The sequence below is a fragment of the Trachypithecus francoisi genome, unplaced genomic scaffold (assembly GCF_009764315.1).
Source record: "Trachypithecus francoisi isolate TF-2019V2 unplaced genomic scaffold, Tfra_2.0 Lachesis_group15, whole genome shotgun sequence".
In the NCBI taxonomy this organism is placed as follows: domain Eukaryota; kingdom Metazoa; phylum Chordata; class Mammalia; order Primates; family Cercopithecidae; genus Trachypithecus; species Trachypithecus francoisi.
Window position 1 is genome coordinate 50,039,670 of NW_022681460.1, and position 26,497 is coordinate 50,066,166.

The window sequence follows — 26,497 nt, forward strand, 5'->3', positions numbered from 1 at the left end:
GTCCCTTTTATTCCCCCTTAATGATTTTGTGCTGGACAATACCTAAATATTACAATGGGGACATGTTTTTTCCTATTATGGAGCAAGCTTCCTTTCTTTTATTTCTTCTTCCTTTTTAGTATCTTTCATTTTAAATGATGATATTATCCTTCCTTGACTACTATAACCATAGTCAAAAAGTTGGTTTGGAGGTTTTTTTCCCCAGTCACTTTGAGACAAGAAGCAAACATGTGAAGGATTTTACATTCCAACACTCTGTGTCTGAAAATTTACTTTCCTGAAAGTTCTACCCGTGGCCTTGTCCAGCTCAGCTGGGACACCTGGAACTAATTTTAGGGTTGCCTGGCTAAGCCCCACACTGGTATTTGAAGTCTGCGTCCTCCCTAGACTCAAGCCCATTTCACCACCTCTGAAGGTGAGTGCAGGCTGATATTAATTAACAGTGAGTTGATTCACTGGCATCTTCCAGTCATTAAAGCAAATATTTGGCTTAAAATAGCCTTCTTCCCACCTCAAAAATCCAACTTTTTGCCTATTCCCTTACTCTATCTTGGTTGACTCACCAGCAGTTGCATGATGGTGCATGTGGCCTAAGAACAGAGTTTGATTCTAAAAGGGAAGTGAAATACTCTTTAACATCTGCAAGTGAGACTGTTTGAACAGCAGGCCAGCCTTCAGTATGACTACATTGTTTTTCTGGCCATTGTGGTGCTGACTCAGCATCAGTTAATAAACCCTCTTGAGCAGGCTGGATCTCTCTTGTTTAATTATCAGCTTGGAGTTTTCTGAGGACTCTTAGGAATTGTTCATTCAGTTTTCCACCCCTAGCAGATCTGCCTTCTAAAAGTCCTGCTTCCTCTTGGTGCTAGCGTCCCCTCTGGCATAACATGAAATCACAGGTGGGCCAAGCAGGGAGCAGGGAGTGTGTGCTAATCATGTCCCCTAGTGGGAATTTAATTGTTCTGTACTGAGAGAGAGATTGCAGCAAGACTTTAGACACCATTTCCTGGCAAATAATCTTTTGCTTCTGCCTCTGTCCCCTAAAAAAAATTCTAGAAAAGTTTTCTAAAAGTGAGGAAAGAAATTTTAAAGATAAACAGACATTCTTAGGATTTAGTTGGGCTTTTGTTTTACTTTGTTTCATTTCTTCCTGTAAACAAATACTCAGATGTCCATTTCATTGTATGACTAAGTTGGTATCATTAGGTTGGAACTGGGTGTGTGTTTGTGGGTGTGTGTGTGTGGGTGTGTGTGCACACGTGTATTTAAAATGTTAGAAAAGACATTGCAGCCTAAGTTCGAAGGAGAGATGATTAAAAAAAAAAAACCTACCTATGGTAAGGCAAGCAGGAAAAATGGAAGACCTGGATTTCAATGATCTAAATAATAATTGAAATGGTGTGTTTGCTATAAACATTGTTTCTCTGAATTAAAGGATTCCTTGCTGAAGGCACAAGACCATTGAAGGAAGTAAAGCATCTGGTTTGTTTTGTAATGAGAAGCAGGAATGCAAGGTCCACGCTCTTAATAATAAACAAACAGGACATTGTATGCCATCATCACAGGATGTCCTTCCTTCAACAGAGGACTGACTGGGCTGGAGGAAAAGCTGGACGGGGCTCAGAATAAGCCCCACTAATTACTGCCTCCAACCGCTTTCCACTTGCAGTGATCAGTTCAATATTCCTCTGAACTGTGAAACGACTAATGCTCTACATTTTACTTACACTCCTGGGAAGTCAGCCTGTGGGTTCTGGGAGGAGAGGAAAGGAAAACAAACATTAATATGCAGAATTATAACTTTTTCCTATTTCCCTATTTACTAAATAGTTAAAAGAGGAAAGTTCGTTCTGCCAAGTTTGAACGTTAGCAGGAGAAATGGAATGTTACAACTTTTGGGGCGGGGGGCGGGGAAACGTGCGTTACATACACAGCAGCTTGAGGACCAGACAGCTCCACTGTATTACATTAGCTGCAAAAACAGTTTAACCTGCTCTTTTGAAGTAAGAGTTATGTCTTTTGTACCTGGGGAATTGAGCTGAGAAATTACAAAATGTGTAGTCAAATTTTAAGTTTTCTTAATTTAAGGAACGTGCGCCCCCTAATTCTGCCGCGCCAGGAAGGAGGGCGATCTGGAGTGTTTAGAATACAATAGAGCCCAAGTAAGCGTTGAGGTTAAGTGCCTTCAAAGGGAAGTAAGAAGATTCCAAGTCAATGTTGAAATACACATACGAAGAGAGGAAGCTCTCGGCGGCTGTGCTCGCAATCTGGGGGAAAGCCCTGGGCTCGGCCAGGTGGTGTTGGCCACGTTGGCCACGCCCCCACTTCGCGCAGCCGAGTGGCTAAGGAAATCTTAAGCAGGGAGGGGAAGCCAGACGGTTAACACAAAGTGCTGCCGTGACACTCGGCCCTCCAGTGTTGCGGAGAGGCAAGAGCAGCGAGCGCGGCACCTGTCCGCCCGGAGTTGGGACGCGGGCGCCCGGGCGGCCGAACGAAGCGAGGAGGGACCGCCGAGGTGCGCGTCTGTACGGCTCAGCCCGGCGGGGGACGCGGGGAGAATGTGGACTGGGTAGAGATGAGCGAGACTTTTCTCAGATGTTGGATATTTGCTTGGATAAACGTGTGGGTACGACCTTGGTAAGGAACTTGAATTTTTTTTTTTAATTCTGAAATTGACCTGAAAACTTTCTTTTCTTTTCCTTTATTATTATTATTATTATTTTTGCCAATGTCGCAGTAGAAACATGCTTCTGCTTTAGTGCACTTAGTGCTGTCAAACATTTGTGAGACTTTCCTTATGAATCATTAACCCTTTCAATTCTAGACATAATTGCCAATTCATTGAAATTTCAGTACTGGTTCCAGCTCACACTCGTCAAACTATTCCGGGTTGGCTGAAGTTTCCAATTTTATTTTATTTTTAACATGTATTTGGCATCATGGCTGTACATGTTGGAACTAAATAAAAATAAGGTTTGCTTAAATCATAACAGGGAAAAACAACTTTGCATCCAACTTTTTTTTAAAGAGCATCCTATTTAGAGAAGTGGAAGAATGTAAAAACCTCCTTGAAGGACTTCCACAGAATGTTATGTTTACATTTTAATAAGTACACATTCTTACATGGAAATGATACCCACATTCCTCATTTTTATCAAACACCTCTATATGAGAAAGCCCTTACAGAAGTTGTTTACCTTTTTTTTGCCTTTGGAAAACACTTTTCTGAGTGTGAGGGAGGATTTGGGGGAATATCCTCATCAATGTACAAGTGAAAGCAGAGCTTGTCCTCCAAGTCTTCTAAATTTGTTATAACTTTAGTTACAGTAAACTGTAGTACATCAGTGACTTCTGGGAATTCATACACTTTCAGATTTAAATGGAAAGTGCTATTTGTAGCTGAGGGCTCCTAAAGGAATTCTCTCCAGGGAATTTTATTGAACAGTTTTATGTTTTGTTTTTGCCTTTTCAATTTGGTGTGAGATGCTTGCAAGTCAGAAGACACTGCAGTCTGTTTTCCCCTTCACCCATTTTTCCTCCTCTTTTCCTGTGGTCCAAGTGATTTCTAAGAGGCCGTAGCTCAGTGATGCTGGCAGGATGCAACCCTTTCCAGTCTTCCATGTGAGAGGATGAAAGAGAGCTCGCAGCAGAGGGAGGAGGGAGTTGTTTTGAAAGTTGTTTTGCGTTGGGAGCTGGTGGGAAAGTTCAGTCTTCCCCATTTGGAAAAGGCAGGCTGGGTTCCGCTCCTGCACCACACGCGCTTTCCATTTTTAGCTTCATTCAGAGGCAGACAGAGCTCCTTCCTCTTCCTCTCCTTGTTTGTGACACTTTTCTGAGGCAGCTTTTCCACAGTGTCGAGGGTCTGGCGGCCATGACCCCAGGCATTCTGGGACACTGAACTCTGTGCCCAGAACATTTTTCTGCCGTGAGAGGTAAAGCCAGGGATTGTTCAGAGGTGATTTTTTTTTTCCTTTTCCCCACAGTGAGGTTGCCACATTCTTTTTTTTTAGAGTAGAGTTTTAAAACCTTGCTTCTTTTCAAGGCAGTTTACTTTATACGGCTTTTTGGCTCTTACTCAACTGTACCAAGCACTCTGCATCTGCTTTTAAAGTCTTCAGACTACTGTATTAGTCATAGCCTCTCAGAGGGAGCCACAGGAACGGCGGGACAATGGGGATTAAAGGCCTTTCCCTTCTCTTCCAGGCTGCCCCCAAGTGTAGCTCCAGCGCTGTGAGGTTGCAGGGATTGGCAGAGGGGACCAAGGGGACCATGAAAATGGACATGGAGGATGTGGATATGACTCTGTGGACAGAGGCTGAGTTTGAAGAGAAGTGTACATACATTGTGAACGACCAGCCCTGGGATTCTGGTGCTGATGGTGGGACTTCGGTTCAGGCGGAGGCATCCTTACCAAGGAATCTGCTTTTCAAGTATGCCACCAACAGCAGAGAGGTAAGCCTCTGGTTTATTGACGAAGAAGATTGGGGACCTGGCGCCAAATCTCCCTACTAACCTTTAAGGCCTTGTATTATCTCTGAAAACCTCTGAGAATCTGTAAGTATCAGTAAATAATTGATTGCTTGATTCAATTCTTACATTGCTTTCTCTTTCCCTAAACCATTTCCTTCTTATTTCCTCCAGCCTTCAACTGTTCCATACTAATTAGTAAACAGTTAAATATTTTGGCAAATTGACACATCTCAGAAAAGCAACTTGCAGCATAGGGTGGGTGAAATTGTCAGTGAACTTCAAGAAAGCTCTGGGCCCACTGGCCCTAGTGCCCCTGTTGTATAATATCTCTTAAGGGAGAAAACATTTTCTTAGAAAAAACAGTTTTAATGATTCTTAAGTCTGTCTTTGATAATGAGTTGGCTTTATTCTTTTTAACGAGCCAGCTTTATTAGCTGGGTTTCTAAAATTATTCTCAAAACTCTGACGTGTTTATGAAGTGAAGTGATGGTATAAGCCGAGAAAGGGGGTCATGTAAAAGTGTCCTCTGTCCGGATGACTTCAGAGCTAACCAGTGTTTATCTGCAGCAGCTCCTTTGCTGGGGCTGGGCTGACAGGCCAATTCCTTATTGGCCTCTGAAGTGGGTACACTCTTTGTTGTTTCAAAGGGGATGAAAACTTGGAATGAGCAACTGATGTGTGTTTACCTTCATATAAAGCTTATAGCTAGGCGTGCTGTTCAGCTGTGAAATAACTTGCAGAACCACCTCTTGTTTTCAGAATTTGGCTTACTGTAGCTGCACTTACTAGTCTACTACTGGGTTGAGTTGGATGAAATGACCCCTCAGCAGGCTCCCCATACCACCATGAGCACAGAGCACTGTCAGTTCTATTACTTCCTTCAGAAAGTAGGGAAAGGGGATGATTGGCCCTAGGAATCCAGAATTTGCTACTGGGACTATTCCTTAGAGCCATGTCAATTCACTTTCCCCTTCCCTAAGGAACATTATTTGAAGGAATCCGGGAGACTGGGAAACTCTTTGTCTCTTTCCTGTTTGTGTGTCTGAGTCCAGTGTTTTTGGTGAGGGGGAGACACAGCTGTCTAAAATTAAATAGAGCCACGATGCTCAGTCTTTCTTTTTTCCCCCGCTACTGGGTGAATGCAGGCAGATTTTATAAAAAATAAAATTTAAATTCTAGTTGTACGTGAATGTTACCAAAAAATTTAACCCCAGAGGTCAGCCTTAATTATACCTCTTCCTGAAAGTAATGCTCTTCTTAATAGAAAGTCTCTCAATATGTGGCCTTGGAATGAATGTAGAATTTGTTTGGGTATATAAAGTTTGACGATGGCTTTAAACGGTGTAGTGTTTTTTTCCCTATATCAAGTTTGACCAAATATTGGTCTGTTCCCAAGATTCATTTGTGCCATGTTGCCCTGTCCAGCCCTTTGGGACTGAAATAAAAATTTCCATTCTGTGGGTCATCTTTGCCTTTTAATTCTATAATGTTCTTATCCTTAGTTCAGCTCTTAGCTTCAGTTTTTCAGTTTCCATCATTCTTCTTTAAAATCATAGCTAAGTCAAGTAATGCTCTTAGATCATTTTAGTTCAAGGTTCAGAAAGATAGTCACTTACCCAAAGGCATATAGGCAAAGCCAGCCCTGGGACTTGAAGCAGAGTTCTTCTGACTTCTCCAATGAGTGCTTCTCGATTATGCTACACTGGCCCCTCTTGGTGTCACTGTGGTTTTAGTTATCATCTTAACATATTTCAGACCAATCCTTAACCTATTTTGTGTGTTTTTCTTCCCTCTGAATGTATAACTTCCTATTTCAATATATTAAGCAACCAAAAAACAGACAGTGCCTGTGTTCCTGAAGAGGGTCCTTTGAAACTAACCTAAGAGGTCAGGGTTCTCTTATCCTATTTCCCTATCTTGCATTTAACTGAAGCACTTGAATAGAGGATAGTATATCTTTAAACCCTAATCATAAAGTCAAGCAAGGAGTAAGCTTGAATGTAATACTGTCTTAAGCTTACTCTGGAATTTGTACCTGTTTTTCTGTTTCTCTCCTTTGTTTTTGAACTTTGGGAAAGGACAGCTCCCCTTAGAAGGTGAAAGAGGATGGTGAAGTTGAGCCATTAAGGGTAGAATAGCTGCAAACCAGTTCTGGGACAGCAACATTAGGGACTGATGAAATGTTTACATTATCTTTATTCAGTTAGTTCTTTAAGTTCCATGAGCCATTGAAATAGGAAGAGTCTTTCTATATGTATTTTTTATCTGACTTATTAATCTTGCCCTTTAAATGTTTTCATTTAAATATTAAAAGATGTTACAGTATGTACTATTGTGCTTACATACTGGGGAATTTTTTTTTTTACAAGACCATTTTTCATTATGAATTTGTACAATGTGTCAGCACCTTTTTTTTTTTGGTTAAAACAAAACATACAAATCATATTTCTGATCTAGACCCTCATTTTTAGATTGGGTTTAGAATCATTCAGCACCTTTAATGAAACTGTTCTTACTTCCTATTTCCAGAACTAAAATCAAATATAGACCTACTATTCAAAACTTTGAAAATGTTTTAAACTGATGGGTTATTCTTTTATGGGGGTTTTCCCCGTGTCCTCCTGAAATAATCTCTTATGACTACTTGACTACAGAAAAATCAGTTCAAGCATTTATATTTCAGAAGCGTTGCCCTGTAGAATTTCTGCCGTCGGTTGAGACTGCTTGCACTCAAGAGGCATCGTGGCTCTTTGAGTCTAACCTCCCTGTATTGTGGCTGATAAACATCAGACAGATCGTGAGGACTCCCTTGGTGTCCATTCTGATCGAAGTCCATTATTAACTCAAGCCATCTGTAAAAAGTATCTAACCATAACATGCAATTCCCTCTTCATACTGCCTTTTATTTGAGAAATGATGTACCAAGGCATCACCATGTTTCCTTTAATAAAAAGATAATGAAGAAGGAAACCTTCTCCAAACAACTTTGTTCACTTCACTCCTTTTAAAAATGGGGTGATTGCCGGGTGTGGTGGCTCATGCCTGTAATCCCAGCACTTTGGGAGGCTGAGGAGGGCAGATCACCTGAGGTCAGAAGTTCAAGACCAGTCTAGGCAACATGGTGAAACCCAATCTCTACTAAAAATACAAAAATCAGCCGAGCATGGTGGCAGGCACCTGTAATCCCAGCTACCTGGGAGGCTGAAGTAGGAGAATCACTTGAACGTGGGAGATGGAGTGAGCTGAGATCACGCCATTGCACTCCAGCACAGGCAACAAGAGCGAAACCCTGTTTCTAAATAAAATAAAATAAAATAAAATAAAATAAAAATGTGGTGATTGCAGGCTGAAGGTCTTGGTCACTACTGAGTTCCAATCCTCTCAAGACAAACATTCATAGGGTCAAAACAGAATTATAATCTAACGTGTCATTCTTACAGAGTGGGATTCGGGGAGGGAAAAGAGATAGCTAGTAATTTAAATGATCTTAATGTAATTTGGGGAGAGGATGATCAGATGACATTTAGACTTGGATACTGTTTCTGCTTCAGACCCACTGCTGTGTGTGTCTGTTTGCATACTCTAAAAAAGGAATTTGCAGGGAAAAAAAAAAAAAAACACCTATATTGTTCTTGTTATCAGACTTCCATTAAGCACTGCAACTCAACCCATCCTAAACTGTAAAATCTCCTTCATTGTGTAAAACTGAAAAGAAGCCCTGTGTTTTGTCCGGAAGCTGTGGACAGCAGGGTGTGTTCTGTAACTGAGGCCATGGACAGAGACAAATCTCCTCAAGTGGTGGAGAGGTCTGCACTGCACATAAAGAGCTTCTGCAGGAGCAGGTGATGCAGGGAGGTATTGAAGCCCAGTGTCCTCTCGCTGTTCGTTTATAGAAGGCACACAACGGCCCGTCCCCAGCAGTAATTCTTTAGGACCCTGGTCAGTTCCAGTGAAGTTTCCTTCCTGAGTTAGGTGAACACATTCTTTGTCTTTTTAGCACTATGAAGTTTAAGGCACATACCAGGTTCCTCCTTAATATTTGCTTGGTTCAAAGACAGACTGTTACAAACTATGGGTCAGGGAGATGGGTAGTCTAAGATGCACATTCTGGATCTTTCTAAGACCAGAGGGAGACTTAGTACTTGGTTTTTCACTTCCCTTTAAAAACAGTCCTGATTCCTATTCCCCCTCCAAAGTTACCTGGACAAGCACAATAGTCTTAGAGTTTCAGCTTTTATGGCGTCTGTGAATAATGTCTCAGACGTGCATTTGAGATGAAGATGTTTATTGTGTATTAGAACGCTAGACTTAGAATGGATATAGGTGGTTTGTAAGCACCTTCCAGTTTTGAAATTTTATGATTTTGTATCTATCTATAGCTGTGAGTTTCTATGTGCCCTGTAGCACTGTATGTAATTGAAATTTAAAATATTAGGGCTCTGTCCCTTTCCTAATGATAACCTAATATTGAAGCTCTTTAATTTGTCTGGAGTTTGAGGATTATCGTAGACCTCTCTTCCACTACAGAACCTTTTCTTTTTAATTGTTCTCCTGTCTGGCCTGTTGAATTGTATTTGTAAGGTTAGAGATGGCAAGAGCTACTTCCGGTGCTGCTTTATAGCTCACTAGTGACGAGTCCATAATTGTGCTCAAAAAGGTATTGGGTAGCTTATGCTTTCTAGCTGACTTCTTTTTGGGCACAAGAAAATGTGTGTAAGATTGATAACTGAAAACCTAGAGGCCCATTCTGTAGAAGAATGGCAATTTGGAAGAAGAACCACGACCTCAGTGTAGTGCTCCTTGTTGGTAATCAAGCTGTGACTCCCAAGACATCATCTGTCAGAGACTATAATTTAAAACAAAGTTGACGAACCAGTTGAGTGCCTTTCTTAAAATTACTGCTGTAAAGTTGATATGTTGAAAATATCAACTGCTAATTATTGGCTCACCAACAAATGGCATGATTTGTTTTCCTGTTTGTCATTCTGATATTACGGAATAATCACTGAAATATGAATGTCAAATGATTTGCATGTCATAGAATTCAATTCCATGAATTTTCCAAATTAATTAGATTCAATAATACGTCCAAAACAATGAGCCTCTGAATAAGTCTACTAAAGCTTTAAACATATATATTTATATCTCAAGACTGCTCTGAGATACTCTTGTCCCCAGTAGTTTTACTGCCAACAAATACCAATAATGACAAATGGTGATTAAAAGGGCAGATAGATGTAAATGAAGGCAGAGGAGGAGGATGAAATGAACATCTGCTTTTTTCAGCTCTCTGACAGAAATTCATAAAGGACCAAAAATAACACTCTTGTTTCAACTTGTGTTAGGTGTAGGAAAATTTTCTTTTTTTCTCTTTCCAGTCTGAGTATGCTTCATTGATTTGTATATTGAATACTAAATTGTTTCAGAAAAAAAAAATCATTGGCTGATAAGACACTTAAATGAGAAAAGCTAGTCTGTCACAGGCATGTAGGTGTGCCATATCTATTTAAATAGAGGTTTAAATTATTAATGAGACTTAATGAGGAACTGGTGTATATTGTAACCAAAATAGTAGATTCCACTGCAAACAATCTGTGTGCATTGATAGAGTCACATATTTGTGTCTACCATTTCAGGTACATGAATGCACAGGAGCTACTGGGGATATAAAAACTGGAAAATAAACATTATCATTTATTACTACCACTCCCTCCTCCTTGGTCCATTTTAGTAAAGAATTCAGTCAAGTGATTGCTAGGCTGTCTTGAATGAGAAGAAAATAAAAATAGGAAAGCGAGAGAATAAAAACCAAAACAAAACTGTGACTGCAAACTGTTGTAAAGGACTGCTCGCAGAGGAGTTCTATTGAATAGTGACGAATTGCTTCCTGATTCATGGTTGGTGATTTTTTTACCCTCTCAAAGAGAAATGTATTATTAAGGAGGAACTGGTATAGTTAACATGCTTCTTTAGCAAGGCCCTACAAAGTTAAAATGTGTGATGCATCCAGTCTGAGGTCATTTCCTCAGATCTTAGAACCTGCAGCTTTCCTCAGTATAAACTCAGTTTCAAAGGAGGGCTTTTGGCCAGGCGTGGTGGCTCAGCCTGTAATCTCAGCACTTTGAGAGGCCAAGGTGGGAGTATCGCTTGAGTCCAGGAGTTTGAGACAAGGCTGGGCAATATGGTGGGACCCCTTCTCAACAACAACAACAAAAATTAGCTGGGCGTGATGGGTGCATGTCTGTAGTCCCAGCTACTCAGGAGGCTGAGGTGGGAGGATCGCTTGATCCCGGGAGGTCTAGGCTGCAATGAGCCAAGATCAAGTCACTGCATTCCAGCCTGGGTGACAGAGGGAGACCTTGTCTTTAAAACACACACGCACACACACACACACACACACACACACACACGAGGGCCTATGACCACTCTTGAGTAGAAGACTCGAGAAGAACAAAGTAGAAGACCAGAGAAGAACAAAGTTACTTGAAAGATCCCTTATTAAAGAGAATATACAAGCTATGAAAACACACACACACACACACGCACGCACGCACACAAACCTCATCTGGAATGAAAAAAGCATAATACATTTGGTTTCTGGTTCCTTAGGCTATTATGGAACAACCAAAGGACACTATTTCGGTTTCTGAGGTCAAAACTATTTTATTCCCCTCAAGCACACTATGCTTATGGTTTGAGGGAGAATGAGAAATAGGAAACTAGAAACAGGCTGAAATGGTCTAATCTTGACCATCTAATTCTGCAGGGTCATATTCTCATTCTAAAAGAGAATGGCTGTCTTCTCTGTTCTAGTATAAAAAGTCATGATAAAAATAAAGGATCCTTTATTACCAGACAGTAATCCCCTAGACCGTTTTAATGCTTGGTTGAGTGCTTATGATCTCAGACTTTAAAAGATGGTCTCCTGTGGTGAAACTTGTTAATTATGTAGGCATTATTAATGTCTTGTTCTACTTATCAAAATTTTATCATTGTTAGTTGTATTACCACTTGACAGTCCAATTTATTTAATTGAGAGATTGGTTAACATTTTACAGTTAAAGTAATTGTTTCCTGTGTTTTTTCCTGTTTAGGTTATTGGAGTGATGAGTAAAGAATACATACCAAAGGGCACACGTTTTGGACCCCTAATAGGTGAAATCTACACCAATGACACAGTTCCCAAGAACGCCAACAGGAAATATTTTTGGAGGGTAAGTAAGGGAAATTTCTTCAGATCCATTAAATGTTAGGAAAAAATGGAGCTAAAAGAGCTGGTTGGCTCACCTCCTTTCTCATCCCGTGCTGAGAAATGCTGGGGCTCACCCGTAAGTATCCAGCATCCCCATGGACACAGGGAATTCTGAACAAATGTGATGAAACCGATTAAATGTTTGGCCTGTAGGTGGTTAGTGATCGAGATATGGGCTATATGTGAATCTTGATTTTTGCAATTCATTAGAGCTTTGTAATGAAAGGAAACAGTTTGTTGCTTGCTTTAAGGATAGTTTCATTTGCATTCCTCTGGAAGGAAGTAGTAATGAGTCACCAAGCCTTAGATTTCACCCCTTTTTGATTTCTTGCTGACTTTAATTGAATGGAAGAGTTATCACAAATGAATTATCTTTTTTTTTTCTTTTCTTTTTTTGAGACGGAATCTCACTCTGTCGCCAGGCTGGAGTGCAGTGGTGCGATCTCGGCTCACTGCAACCTCTGCCTCCTGGGTTCAAGCGATTATCCTGCCTCAGCCTCCCAAGTAGCTGGGACTACAGGTGCCTGCCACCATGCCCAGTTAATTTTTGTATTTTTAATAGAGATGCGGTTCCACCATGTTGGCCATGATGATCTCGATCTCTTGACCTCGTGATCCGCCCGCCTCGGCCTCCCAAAGTGCTGGAATTACAGGCAAGAGCCACCACGCCCAGCCAGGAATGACACAAATGAATTACCTTAAAAGTAAATGCCATTAAGAAAGGATAGCTGGAAGATGGGTTGAGGGGAATGGAGGACCACAGAACTAGTCCTATTTAAATACATGTGCACTGTAAACGATTCCATTTGACAATAGGTTAATTATCTCATAGCAGAAGGAAAATGCTTAACAGTCATGCAAGATGATGAGCTTTCCTATAGAATCCAACCAAAAGATCTAGCCAATACAATTTCCTTTGCTAGATTAGGGTTAGAAAGGCCCCCAGAGGTGAACTAATTAGATGAAATCCTTGAATAAAAGACTGGATTAGCAGTGAACAGAAAAAAGACAGATTGCTTTCCTTCTTCCCATAGATGTCTCAGGGATATTTCATTTCCTCAGAAGATAAAGATATGGTTATTTAAATTTAGTAAGCGTTTTTGTGTATACTTACATGAAATGTACATTATTTGAATTCTTTAAAAAGAAACAGCTGCATGATAACCAAAATTGCTATGCTTGCTTTAGCTGGTATTTTTGCCTAGAACAATTATTGTTCGGGCAAGAAGCTATTCCTAAGAAACAATATTCTTAATCCAGGAAGTTTTGCATTTTTAGAAATGTATCTTACTATTTCCCAAGCAAAAGAGAGTGGTTACAGATTCACTAAGAATCATGTGCTCGCAATTTTTATTTAATAATTATTCCTGCTTAAAATACATTACTCACCTGACTTATAATGGTGAAACCATGAGTGCATTTTTGCCTTTATTGTCAATAAAGTCTTCTCAGAAGTGAACCATAAAGGTGCATCATTCTTGGAGTTAAAGGTCTGAATTAAGACAATCCAGCATAAGTCTCATTAATGTGTGATTATTTTGAGAAAAGGCAAGAAACACCTAAAAATCTCCCCTCACTGTCCAGTTCCCTGTTTCATTTAAAGATTCACTATAAGTAACTGAAAGGCTTTCCTTGGGAGGATTTATTTGAATCAGTCTTTCACATGCAAAGGATATTGTAGAACATCCCGGTTTTGCTGGCAGGAATATGAACATCTGTTGTGAGGAAAGAAAAAGTTTCATGCAAATTACACAGCCAAAGAAGGGATGTTCAAGTTGAGAAACCAGTGACATTTCTTGTAACTGTACTATGAATCAGCACATTTTAATCTTCTAGATAATATATGGAAGTGCAGGAAGGTGGTAGGAAACGGTGTTCATTTTACGTATGCATAATTGTATTTTATTGTGTGTGAGCGGCTTCACGGCATCGACATTGCTGTTTTTAAATGAGGATACAGTAAATTGCAGTCCGAGGAAGGCTAACTGGAATCAACATACCCATAGCTTTAGAAAGCAGTTTCCGCCCCAGCGAAGAGTGCAAGAGCGATGGAACCCCATGTTCCTGGAAGTTTGCACATCAGAGTAAACAAACTTGAAAACCCCTCTTGATAGCAGAATTCACCCAGCCTTGTTCCATTTTCTCTTAACAAAACACACCGCAAAAGCTCTCACAAGCTGCTTTGATGAAGCCACATGTATTTCCCCCTTCACAATTTACAGGAAGTTACTCTTAAAAGAAAGTGATTCTGGTGTTTACCGCCTGTGTTAAAGGGACAGAGTTCCTTTTTATTTCTGATAACGTTTGAGCGAAATACAGAAACTATCTGTAGACTAGCACAGTCGGTACGTGAGTAAGGAAAAGCAATAACCTGCTGTCCGGTGAGCGCAAAATTCCTGCTACGAACAGTGCCTTACTACTGCTTGGAGACTGCAAGTCGCAGATCACACTAGGTATTGACTGATGGTATATGTATAAGGGCATTTCTTAAAGTCTAAAGTAAAGGTGGTACCTCCTAAAAAGAGGGAGAGAGAAAAAACTCTGTGTGGAAGGATAAGAGGTGTGTTTATAGTTTCAGTAAGAGTGTACATTTTAATTTTTCTTCTTCCTCTGCCTCTTTGCCAAGTATCATGAGTGCATCTGTTAACCAGAAGTAGTATTACTTTAGGACAAACTTCGAATTCTTCATTCTGCGTTGCCTTTAAGGAACAACATACTTTCTTCCTGTTCTTTTTCCAAAAACACATGCCTATGGGTCTGTGTGTGGTGTTTTAGCCAGCCTGCTCCCAGATAAGGGGTTCCCTCTTCCCTCGTTTGAATTAAAAGGAAAGTGCAAGTCTGGACATGTTTATCAAGAGGAAAAGTGACTTCTCAGTAATAGACTGTCAGATTCTGGCTGCTGCCCCAGTATTCACTTTGTTATGGCAGGTGAAGTTCACCTTTGCCCCACCCAGTGTTTCCACAAAAAGGCAAGGTTCCAAGTATTCATATGAACAAGTGTTACTTTAGGACTTGGAGGGTTGGGGGTGGAGGATGTTTGCATAGTTGAAGCCTTGGGCGGGGGTGTAGGAAACGGCGAGTACAGAGGCCATAGAAAAAGCTGAGACTCAGTTTGACGTCGTCAGCCGGCTTGGTCTTCTACCCAGTGACTCAAAGCACTAAAAGTCAGCATAATCAGAACTGAAGTCAGTAGCATCGCCCATTTGCCATTCACTGCAATAGCAAAAGTAGTACTCTGTGGTGGGTTAATCGGTTTGAGGCAGCTCCTTAAATGAACATTTGTGTTTCATTTTTCTGTTATTTTCCCGAACATGAAAAGACGATAAAACTGAAATGGAAAAGGTAACTGACAAAGTGTGCCTTACCTGTTTCCGTCCTGATTTCTGCTGATTCAAGACTATTCTGGCTAAACTGATTTGATTCTTTTTCTAACTAGGCAGTAGGGGATCAGAAATCACACACGGTACCGGCTGTGTTTATTCTGAGAGGTGCTGGGGAGCTTTGGGGTTGACTTCCTTTTACATGCCTGTCTTCTCTTTTGGACAGATCTATTCCAGAGGGGAGCTTCACCACTTCATTGACGGCTTTAATGAAGAGAAAAGCAACTGGATGCGCTATGTGAATCCAGCACACTCTCCCCGGGAGCAAAACCTGGCTGCGTGTCAGAACGGGATGAACATCTACTTCTACACCATTAAGCCCATCCCTGCCAACCAGGAACTTCTTGTGTGGTATTGTCGGGACTTTGCAGAAAGGCTTCACTATCCTTATCCCGGAGAGCTGACAATGATGAATCTCAGTAAGTGGATTACAGAACAAAAAAAATTCAAAATGCCAGTAATGTCAGTTCTGCCCCTGTGAACTAATAACATGTTGTTTAATTACACTGCTTGGTCATGTGTTGGATGAAGTAGGTGGCTTAAGCTAGGGACTAGGAAGAGGAAAAACATTTCTTGAGTCCCTATTAACTATTATGAAACTTGGTCATTTAAAAAAATATATATATATATATATGAAGAGCTACCTTGAGTTTTGAATTCAGAATGTTACAGAAAGAAATATATGTCCAATTCTAATTTATCCAAAAGCAGCTGGGAGAATTGCAGGGACTGGTCCTGACATGCTGCGTATGCAAGGTATAGCCCTCATCTGTGGTAGTTTGTCAGGACTTAGACTGCATCAGAACATTTATAGAGGTACATTTGAATGTACAGTTAGGATCTGATGTGGAACATTGTAAGATCATTGCTAGAAAAACTTCGTCATAATTTTTCAGTATTATTCTAAGTGAATAACCGTAAAGATTTTATATCTTAGCTTCCTTCCTTACAGTAAAAAACTATCTGATCTCTTGATCAGTATTATAGTAGCCACCTATCACCTTATCTTAACAAATTCTCCATTCCTGAGGTTTCTATGCTTTTACTTCTTTTATTGGGTTAAAATTGCTGTCATGACCTCTCTCTGCAGAGGGCTGCATCATTTTAGTCATTCTCAAGTGGTCTCTGTGAGCAATTGAAGAACTGCCATAAGATTCTAACCTCTGCTGTAACTATGGTTGTGTGTTGTTGGTTAGACCACTAAGTCTTATTAGCAGTTTTAAGAATTAGTTCCTTTTGGTTTAGAAGTTAAGACTAGATGCTGAAGTTTTTGTAACTTTTTGTTTTGATATCATTTCAAACTTAAGAAAACATTTTAAGAAAAGGACAAAGAATTTCCAGTTACCCTTGACCCAGGTTTACCAATTATTGATATACTGTCCGTTTGCTTTATCGGAAGGCTAAATTGTTTTAGTTCTCATTTTCACCTTTGAGACATTTGGAATAAATATCAATGTTAACATAAATTGGAATTTTGACTTTGATTTTAGGACCAACGAGCAAACCAAGTACTTACCCTAGTCATATATAATCCAGCTGTATGGTTATTTGGTATTCAGTCCACACTTCATTTGACTTGATCTCCCTTAAGATTGTGTTTGCAGTTTTCTGAAAATCTGGGGCTATAAAAGCACCAGGACCTGCCTCGTAGGATCCCGTTTTAAGACATGTGTTTGGGGTCCTTACACAACAGGTTACCCTTTAGCTTCAGGAAAAGAACTGGCTCCCAGTTCCCCAGTTCCAGCTTGATGGGTCTAATCAGGTACTGAGCAAAAAGGTGGCAGTTCTTTTCCCTCATCTCTCTTCAGCACTCCCCGAGACTCTGGAGACTCTGTCATATCCCTGGGGCTGAACCTCCCAGGAGACATTTGGTTGTTTTGGCATGTGTGTGTGCCAGGCCCAGTGCTGAGGACCTAGTAACAAAAGACAAATGCACAGGCACAGCAGCATTTTTGGGGAACTCATTTTCCAGCTGTGCATCTCAGGAGAAGCGCACAGCTCCCTCCTGGCTTTCTTAACATAGTGAGCCACTTCCTCTTTAGAGTCTCCTTACATTCCTTGAGTTTAATCATTCATGGATTCAGAGGAAAGTCTTTTGATTTTTGCTTTTCTTTAAACAGTTCATTTGAGGTTACCTACCCCAGTGACTTTGCACCAACCACCAAGAAACTTTTTTGCATGTTTCCCGCACCCTGTGCCAATCAAGGGAAGGGTTTAAAGGCCTGGTGTTTTTATTCCTCAAGGAAAGACTTTGCACAGTATTTTAAGGTTCAAGTGCTTCTACTTTGTGTTCAGAAGCAACTCTCATATATACTGTGAAATGACACCTTTTATTTATCCCTTTTTATTTATGCAGTATGTCCCCTTTTATTTTGGCAGAGTTTTTTCTAAATGGTGGTTTAGCATTTTCAAGCACATTTCATTGTCCAATATTCATAGTAAAGAATGAGAGTTAACAATAACCAGTCACATTAAAACAAGATTCCTGCTGCCAATTGTGAAACCAGTTTTCTTAGGCGTGGCAGCTGGTGATTGAGACTGTGATCAGGAAAATTTCCACTATTTCATCAGGCCTAATAGGTAGATTGTGTCTCCAAATGAATTGTGTTGGTTTCCGTGCTTCAAGCACAATAGAAGTGGTGCAAGAATCTCCATGAGGGCTTAAATGGCAGTGATGGTTCAGGTGGTAGAGTTTGGAGAAGAAGGGATTTGCAACAAACCAAAGGAAAGAAAAGTATGTAGCCAGAAATCACAAACCGGCATTTTTCTAAAAACAAAGGAAAAGGAATAAAAGAACTAATAAGTTTGAAACCCCTACCCCTCCCAAATGGGGGGGGGGGGTATTTTTTTTCTGTCTATCTAACTAACCCATCTAGAAAACAGTTGACCAAATTATAGACTTCTAAATGTTCATCTGCTTTCTCAGTTTCAGTTGAAAAGAGACTTTGTTTTGCCTACTGCAGAACTTCTAGGTTCTTTCTTATAGTCTTGGGGTTCTTATTATAGATCGAAAATGTGAGTCGGCATAATTAAGCCATTCGGAGTCTTCAGAAGCAGTTCACTCTTGAAATGACTCCGTCCGCCTACAGCCATTTAAGATTTCAGAACAAAAACAGATCTTGATTTTCTTTTTCATGTTAACTCAAGCTGCTGCTGAGTGGGAGAGTCAGAAATGACACCAGCTCCACTGATTACTCAGCTGCTGAAGGATGATTTTTTAAAATGCACCTTTACTGTATATGGACTTCCTAATTTCCACCTGTAGAGCATCTTGGGGAGGCTAACATGTCACTCTGGATGTTCTTTTAGAATAAGATGCAATCTATTTTTCCGAAGGCATTAGAGATAGCAAACATCTATTGTGAGTTTACTGTATACTGGGCACTGGGCTAAGCATTTTGCATAGAAAGTTTAAAATTCTGACTTTTTTGTTGGCCCAATCGTAAGTTTCATATCAGTTCAATATTCAAATTATAGTAAGGTGCTTAAGAAGAACGCCTGGCTAAATGTGAGGGGCAGTGCCACGAATGGACTGAAACTTGATGCTTATTGCAAATGTATGCTTATTATTTGTTAAATTATAGAACCAAGGGAATATGAAAGCCACTGGAAAAAATATGAAACTTAGATCCGCCTAAAAATGGCTCAAAGTCATGAGGATAAAGTGTTTTGTATTTTCATTTTATTCGAGTGGCATCGTTTTAAAAATCATTATGAATTTGACCCTGTATAGATGTTTCCAAATCATTCTTTTTCACCTTCATAAAATTCCTGCCTGTGGCTGTGGGATGCCTTGCCTATCAGTTTTCAAGCTTAGTTGTCTTTCTTATCCTTGACCATTTTAGCTTTAAAAAACAAAAGTGACAATTAGAACTTCCTGCCTGCTGGGCCTCACTGAAAGACCGATATTGGCCTGATAAGGAGATATTTATTTTGGTTTAGTGGCTTCAGAAATCCCTCTCCCTCAGCAAGCTTTCCATCACGGCCCCCCATCAGCATCTTCCCTGATAGCAGCGTTCTCTGTGTTTATTCTGGGGCTTCAGGCTCGCCCAGGAGGAACTGATAACAGCTGGCAGGAGATAACATTCTCTAAGGGGCTCTCAAATTGGAATCCCTCAAGCCAGTCAGCCTAGAGAATACATTTGAAGGGTTCAGTTCTGGAGTTTCACAGAGTTCATTTCTAGACCTATCAGATAGCAAGCCTGGAGTTCTTTCTCAACTAATCAAGCAGGGACATTTTTTAGACGATGAAGGATATTTGCACAAAGGCTTCAGCGCAATCCCCGAGACTTGCTGCCTCTGAAGGCATCTCCCCACATCGACAACGGCTGATGCCTTTAGTGCGTTCCTAGGGCAGGTGTCCTGACTTGAGTGACTGCCCTCCAATAATCAGAGCTCAGACTAAACATCATAGTTTTACTTTTGGTTTCCAGGCAAGGCTGAGCAGGGAATTTTCAGTTTTCCCTGCTCAGATGGGCTTTTTCCTGAAGGCATCGTTTATTGTGTGGCGAGGACACAAGGCTGGCTGTGGCAGGGAAGGTCTAGAACTGTCTTCATTGCTGCTGTTCCTAAATAGTGTCTTTACCAAGTAATAACGTGCCGTCTTTGGGAATAAGTGCCTTCCTTCTTAGCCTGTTCTGTTTTCTTGGGTGCGCTAAGTAATTGAACTGGCTCAGGAAGTACCTATTGTGGTTTGGCAGGGGTGACTGTCACGCCTTGTGACTCCAGGGGCCAGCACTGCTGGAATCCTGGCTAGACCAGACCGAGCCTTGGTGAAATGCTGTCTGCACATTGCCAGGAAGGGTGGCATTCACTTCGCTAAGCTCCTTGGCATAGGCAGTTTGAACAGGGCTTTATCAAATTCTTATTCAACAAGAGTAGAGGTGAAAATTGATGACTGTGTATTACTTGAAATGAGTCTTAATCTTTCACATTTAGTTCTCAGGGTGTGCTGATTTCCTTTAGGTAAACCATGAACATCAGAAAGACTTTTATTAACCTATGACAGGGTCCCCACCCTAGTATTTTTCCACTCCATTAAAATGGAAGCTATCTTTTTTTTTGAGACAGAGTTTCTCACTCTTGTTGCCCAGTCTAGAGTGCAATGGCACGATCTTGGCTCACCACAACCTCCGCCTCCCGGGTTCAAGCGATTCTTCTCCCTCAGCCTCCCAAGTAGCTGGGATTACAGGCATGCACCACCGCGCCCAGCTAATTTTGTATTTTTAGTAGAGACGGGGTTTCTCCATGTTGGTCAGTCTAGTCTCGAACTTCCGACCTCAGGTGATCCGCCTGCCTCGGCCTCCCAAAGTGCTGGGATTACAGGCCTGAGCCACCGCATCCGGCCTAGGCTATTTTACTCCAGCTTAAACAGCAATTTTCTATCATAAGGTCTGTACTAATGGAAACAGAATTACCCAAGGCTGCTGTTTGTTCTGTCCGTGCTGCCATTGTCCCCATTTTGCTGAGGAGGAAATGGAACTGCACTTTTGAGTTGAGTGGCCCAGAGCCCTCTAGAATGAGAGCGCGTTGGAAGCCAGCTATGTGGCGATTGTGTCGCTAGCTGGTACTCGGGTTTTCTCAAGAAGGAGGAGCAAGTTTGGCAATTTTGTTTTCAGTTCTCTCTAGCCCGCTGTGTAATCGTCCCGTTTTCTTTACTTCAGCACAAACACAGAGCAATCTAAAGCAGCCGAGCACTGAGAAAAATGAACTCTGCCCAAAGAATGTCCCAAAGAGAGAGCACAGCGTCAAAGAAATCCTAAAACTGGACTCCAACCCCTCCAAAGGAAAGGACCTCTACCGTTCGAACATTTCACCCCTCACGTCAGAAAAGGACCTCGATGACTTTAGAAGACACGGGAGCCCCGAAATGCCCTTCTACCCTCGGGTCGTTTACCCTATCCGGGCCCCTCTGCCGGAAGACTTTTTGAAAGCTTCCCTGGCCTACGGGATGGAGAGACCCACGTACATCACTCGCTCCCCCATTCCGTCCTCCACCACTCCAAGCCCCTCTGCAAGAAGCAGCCCGGACCAAAGCCTCAAGAGCTCTAGCCCTCACAGCAGCCCCGGGAATACGGTGTCCCCTGTGGGCCCCGGCTCTCAAGAGCACCGGGACTCCTACGCTTACTTGAACGCACCCTACAGCACCGAAGGTTTGGGCTCTTACCCTGGCTACGCACCCCTGCCGCACCTCCCGCCAGCTTTCATCCCCTCCTACAATGCTCACTACCCCAAGTTCCTCCTGCCCCACTACGGCATGAATTGTAATGGCCTGAGCGCTGTGAGCAGCATGAATGGCATCAACAACTTCGGCCTCTTCCCGAGGCTGTGCCCTGTCTACAGCAATCTCCTCGGTGGGGGCAGCCTGCCCCACCCCATGCTCAACCCCACTTCTCTCCCGAGCTCGCTACCTTCAGATGGAACCCGGAGGTTGCTCCAGCCGGAGCATCCCAGGGAGGTGCTTGTCCCGGCGCCCCACAGTGCCTTCTCCCTTACCGGGGCCGCCGCCAGCATGAAGGACAAGGCCTGTAGCCCCACAAGCGGGTCTCCCACGGCGGGAACAGCCGCCACAGCAGAACATGTGGTGCAGCCCAAAGCTACCTCAGCAGCTATGGCAGCCCCCAGCAGCGACGAAGCCATGAATCTCATTAAAAACAAAAGAAACATGACCGGCTACAAGACCCTTCCCTACCCGCTGAAGAAGCAGAACGGCAAGATCAAGTACGAATGCAACGTTTGCGCCAAGACTTTCGGCCAGCTCTCCAATCTGAAGGTAGGCCTTGAGAGAGAGCAGCCCGAGGGGCTGTGAGTGCATGCTTGTGTTTGTGTTGAGCTTGCTTTCCACCGGGTATCCATTGCATTTGCAGTAGTATGAGCCCCGGGTTGGGAATAGTGGGTATGGATTCTACCTGGCTTTTGCCACTTCTAGCTCTTTGACTTTGGACAAGTGACTTCCCTTCTCCTGATTTTCTTCTGAATAACAAAAACATTAGGGGTTTGGACTAGAAGATTAGGTGAAACCCTGCTAGCCTGTGATTTTTGTGCTTTTAGTTTAAGAAAAGCACCATTCTGAAAGCATGAAGATTTTTTCTTTGTGAGACTGTCTTGATGCTTTTCTTAAGATATTTGCATCATCAACACTTGAGTCTTTGAGCAGAAATGTTAGGTCTCAGGGCCAGCTTGAGAGCAGAGCTAACACATGTGGCTTCTTCCCAGGTCCACCTGAGAGTGCACAGTGGAGAACGGCCTTTCAAATGTCAGACTTGCAACAAGGGCTTTACTCAGCTCGCCCACCTACAGAAACACTACCTGGTACACACAGGAGAAAAGCCACATGAATGCCAGGTGCGCAGTATTTTCTGGGTAGACCTTCTGACCTTTGTAGAAAATGTCCGTGAGTCACCCTCCCATGTCCTATATAGCCCGTAGTTAAAGCCAACACCAGATTCTGCCTTGTCCCGGACTGATGGCACTATGGGCCTCCCCAGTGCTCTGTATCTGCTGATGACCTGAGATGACACAGCCAGCTTCCAGTGGGTGGGAAAATGGTAGGGGAAATAAACAGCCACTCGTGTGCCATGTGCCCACATCCCCCTGTTTGCTTAATACCACACTGGAGGTGCCACAAGGAGGCTTCTCATCTCCCAGGTTGCTGGGCGTTGGCCTGTGAGCCTGCCCCTCCAATTGGCAACTCTTAATCTTCTGACCTTCCTGTCTCCCTTCCCTGCTGTCTCTCTCCCCTACACTGTAGGTCTGCCACAAGCGATTTAGCAGCACCAGCAATCTCAAGACCCACCTGCGACTCCATTCTGGAGAGAAACCATACCAATGCAAGGTGTGCCCTGCCAAGTTCACCCAGTTTGTGCACCTGAAACTGCACAAGCGTCTGCACACTCGGGAGCGGCCCCACAAGTGCTCCCAGTGCCACAAGAACTACATCCATCTCTGTAGCCTCAAGGTTCACCTGAAAGGGAACTGCGCTGCGGCCCCGGCGCCCGGGCTGCCCTTGGAAGATCTGACCCGAATCAATGAAGAAATCGAGAAGTTTGACATCAGCGACAATGCTGACCGGCTCGAGGACGTGGAGGATGACATTAGTGTGATCTCTGTGGTGGAGAAGGAAATTCTGGCCGTGGTCAGAAAAGAGAAAGAAGAAACTGGCCTGAAAGTGTCTTTGCAAAGAAACATGGGGAATGGACTCCTCTCCTCAGGGTGCAGCCTTTATGAGTCATCAGATCTACCCCTCATGAAGTTGCCTCCCAGCAACCCACTACCTCTGGTACCTGTAAAGGTCAAACAAGAAACAGTCGAACCAATGGATCCTTAAGATTTTCAGAAAACACTTGTTTTGTTTCTTAAGTTATGACTTGGTGAGTCAGGGTGCCTATAGGAAGTTGCTTGTACATAATTCCAGCTCTGCAAAGCTCTCTCAACAGCAAATGGTTTCCCCTCACCCCTGGAATTAAAGAAGGAACTCCAAAGTTACTGAAATCTCAGGGCATGAACAAGGCAAAGGCCATATATATATATATATATATATATATATATAATTACACACACACACACACATTATGTATACTTATTTACACCTGTGTCTATATATTTGCCCCTGTGTATTTTGAATATTTGTGTGGATACGTTTGCATAGCCTTCCATTACTAAGACTATTGCCTAGTCATAATTATTTTTTCAATGATAATACTTCATAATTTATTACACAATTTATCATTCAGAAAGCAATAATTAAAAAAGTTTACAATGACTGGAAAGATTCCTTGTAATTTGAGTATAAATATATTTTTGTCTTGGTGGCCATTCTTTGTAGATAATTTCTGCACATCTGTATAAGTATCTAAGATTTAGTTAAACAAATATATGACTTCAGTCAACCTCTCTCTCTAATAATGGTTTGAAAATGAGGTTTGGGTAATTAATTGCCAATGTTAGACAGTTGATGTGTTCATTCCTGGGATCCTATCATTTGAACAGCATTGTCCATAACTTGAGGGTATATGTGCAGAATTACCCAAGGATAACTTAAGTAGAAGAAACAAGAAAGGGAATCTTGTATATTTTTGTTGATAGTTCATGTTTTTCCCCCAGCCACAATTTTACCAGAAGGGTGACAGGAAGGCTTTACCAACCTGTCTCTCTCTCCAAAAGAGCAGAATCCTCCCACTGCCCTGCCCACCTGCCGAGTCCTATGGCCGTTCAGAGCAGCCATATGACTTTTACGTCCATTGTATCATCAGAAAATGTGAAAAAGACAAATTGCCATGTTTTAAAACCACTGCGAAATTTTCCCCAAAGCATAGGTGGCTTTGTATGTGTGAGGTTTGGGGCTTGAGTCTGGGTGGTGTTCTGTTGTTGGTTTTTGTTGCTTTTTTTTTTTTTTAATGTCAAAATTGCACAAACATGGTGCTCTACCAGGAAGGATTTGAGGTAGATAGGCTCAGGCCACATTTTAAAAACAAACACACAAACAACAAAAAACGGGTATTCTAGTCATCTTGGGGTAAAAGCGGGTAATGAACATTCCTATCCCCAACACATCAATTGTATTTTTTTCTGTAAAACTCAGATTTTCCTCAGTATTTGTGTTTTTACATTTTATGGTTAATTTAATGGAAGATGAAAGGGCATTGCAAAGTTGTTCAACAACAGTTACCTCATTGAGTGTGTCCAGTAGTGCAGGAAATGATGTCTTATCTAATGATTTGCTTCTCTAGAGGAGAAACCAAGTAAATGTGCTCCAGCAAGATAGACTTTGTGTCATTCTATCTTTTATTCTGCTAAGCCCAAAGATTACATGTTGGTGTTCAAAGTGTAGCAAAAAATGATGTATATTTATAAATCTATTTATACCACTATATCATATGTATATATATTTATAACCACTTAAATTGTGAGCCAAGCCATGTAAAAGATCTACTTTTTCTAAGGGCAAAAAAAAGAAAAATCGTTTCTGAGACTTTGCTTAATAGTTGGTGGCCTCACGATCACATCGGTATGCTTGGGCACCCCTTGCCTACTGTAAGAGACCCTAAAACCTTGGTGCAGTGGTGGGGGCCACAAAACAACCAGGGAGGAAGAGATACATCATTTTTTAGTATTAAGGACCATCTAAGACGGCTCTTTTTTTTTTTTTTTTTTGCCACGTTATGATTATGTGGTCACACCCAAGTCACAGAAACAAAAAACTGACTTTACCACTGTAACTTTTCTCTTTCCCTCCTTACTAAATACTGATACATCACTCTTCAATCTATTTTATAATTGTATTTGACATTTTGTTCACATCAACTAATGTTCACCTGCAGAAGAGAACAAATTTCGAATCATCCAGGGAAACCCAAGAGCCTTACTGGTCTTCTGTAACTAGCAAGACTGACAGTTTTTTTATGTATCAGTGTTTGATTAAACATAGTCCTTAATTGAAGGTAAACCAAAGGATCACATTGACATTAGACCAAACACTTTTGATTCCCAACTACTCGTTTGTTCTTTGTCTCCTTTTGTGCTTTCCCGTCGTGAGAATTTTTATAAAGACTTCCTGCTTCTCTCACCATCCATCCTTCTTTTTTCTGCCTCTTACATGTGAATGTTGAGCCCACAATCAATGGTGGTTTTGTTTTTTTCCTCTACTCAAAGTTAAAACTGACCAAAGTTTGGCTTTTTACTTTGCTAGAACAACAAACTCTCTTATGTTTACATACTGGTTTACAATGTTATTTATGTGCAAATTGTCAAAATGTAAATTAAATATAAATGTTCATGCTTTACCAATCTTTGTCTAGTGTCTTGAGTGAAGGGTCAGTGAGCGACATCTGCATACTGTACAGATGGCACCAGACCAAATTTTGAACACCATACAATTTGCCTCTCCCTTGCACCCACCCCGGTTCTGCTTCAGCAGCACCCTCTGGGATGCCCTGATCTCCCCCAGCACCTTCCCAGAGTATATTTGTGCGTGGTCTGACAGCATCGATCTGTCTCTCATAACTAAGATTTTTCTTCATGAACTATAAAGATGTTCCCTAAAGGAGGCATTTCAAGCATCAGCCAGTAAGTGGGAGACGATTTGTTTGCTTTGTGAACTTGTACATTTTATTTTGTCAATGGACGTGGAGTGGTGAGGAGATAAGGAGGACTTGGATCACTTCCAGAAAGGCCCTGCCAGCTCGTGCCAGTCTGTGTGCGTGTGTGGAGACTCAGCCCACTTGCGGATGTGGGGCCCTGGGAAGCTGGGTCGGGGAACACTGCTCATTGGTGACAGCAGCGTCAGTAGCTTCCTCTGGGCAGGCCATGGGGAGTGCCCTACAGCCCATGTTTACTCCTTCACATGTAAGACATGTAAGTACATTTGCTATTTGCCACTTGTCCTTTTTTTTTTTCT

At 41.8% G+C, this 26,497-nt stretch overlaps 1 protein-coding gene across 4 annotated transcripts; it reads left to right on the forward strand.

The window, feature by feature from the left end:
• Nucleotides 1-2,342: 2,342 nt before the first annotated feature.
• Nucleotides 2,343-25,887, forward strand: PRDM1 (PR/SET domain 1). 4 transcript variants are annotated; one of them, XM_033234729.1, is made up of 7 exons: nucleotides 2,343-2,637; nucleotides 4,204-4,452; nucleotides 11,565-11,684; nucleotides 15,269-15,521; nucleotides 20,766-21,874; nucleotides 22,318-22,446; nucleotides 22,853-25,887. In XM_033234729.1, the coding sequence occupies exons 1-7, from the start codon at nucleotides 2,596-2,598 to the stop codon at nucleotides 23,426-23,428; spliced, it is 2,478 nt and encodes an 825-aa protein (XP_033090620.1). In that variant the 5' UTR covers nucleotides 2,343-2,595; the 3' UTR covers nucleotides 23,429-25,887. The 4 variants fall into 4 exon arrangements, with proteins under 4 accessions (XP_033090620.1, XP_033090621.1, XP_033090624.1 ...); XM_033234730.1 differs by lacking the exon at nucleotides 2,343-2,637 and adding an exon at nucleotides 3,479-3,932; XM_033234733.1 differs by lacking the exons at nucleotides 2,343-2,637; nucleotides 4,204-4,452; nucleotides 11,565-11,684 and adding an exon at nucleotides 14,017-14,175.
• The last annotated feature ends 610 nt before the right edge of the window (nucleotides 25,888-26,497 follow it).

Coding starts and splice junctions, on each gene's coding strand:
- PRDM1 (XM_033234729.1), top strand. CDS start 2,596: ATGTTGGATATTTGCTTGGATAAACGTGTGGGTACGACCTTG. Junction 4,453..11,564: donor ATGCCACCAACAGCAGAGAG/GTAAGCCTCTGG, acceptor TTTCCTGTTTAG/GTTATTGGAGTGATGAGTAA. Junction 21,875..22,317: donor GCCAGCTCTCCAATCTGAAG/GTAGGCCTTGAG, acceptor GCTTCTTCCCAG/GTCCACCTGAGAGTGCACAG.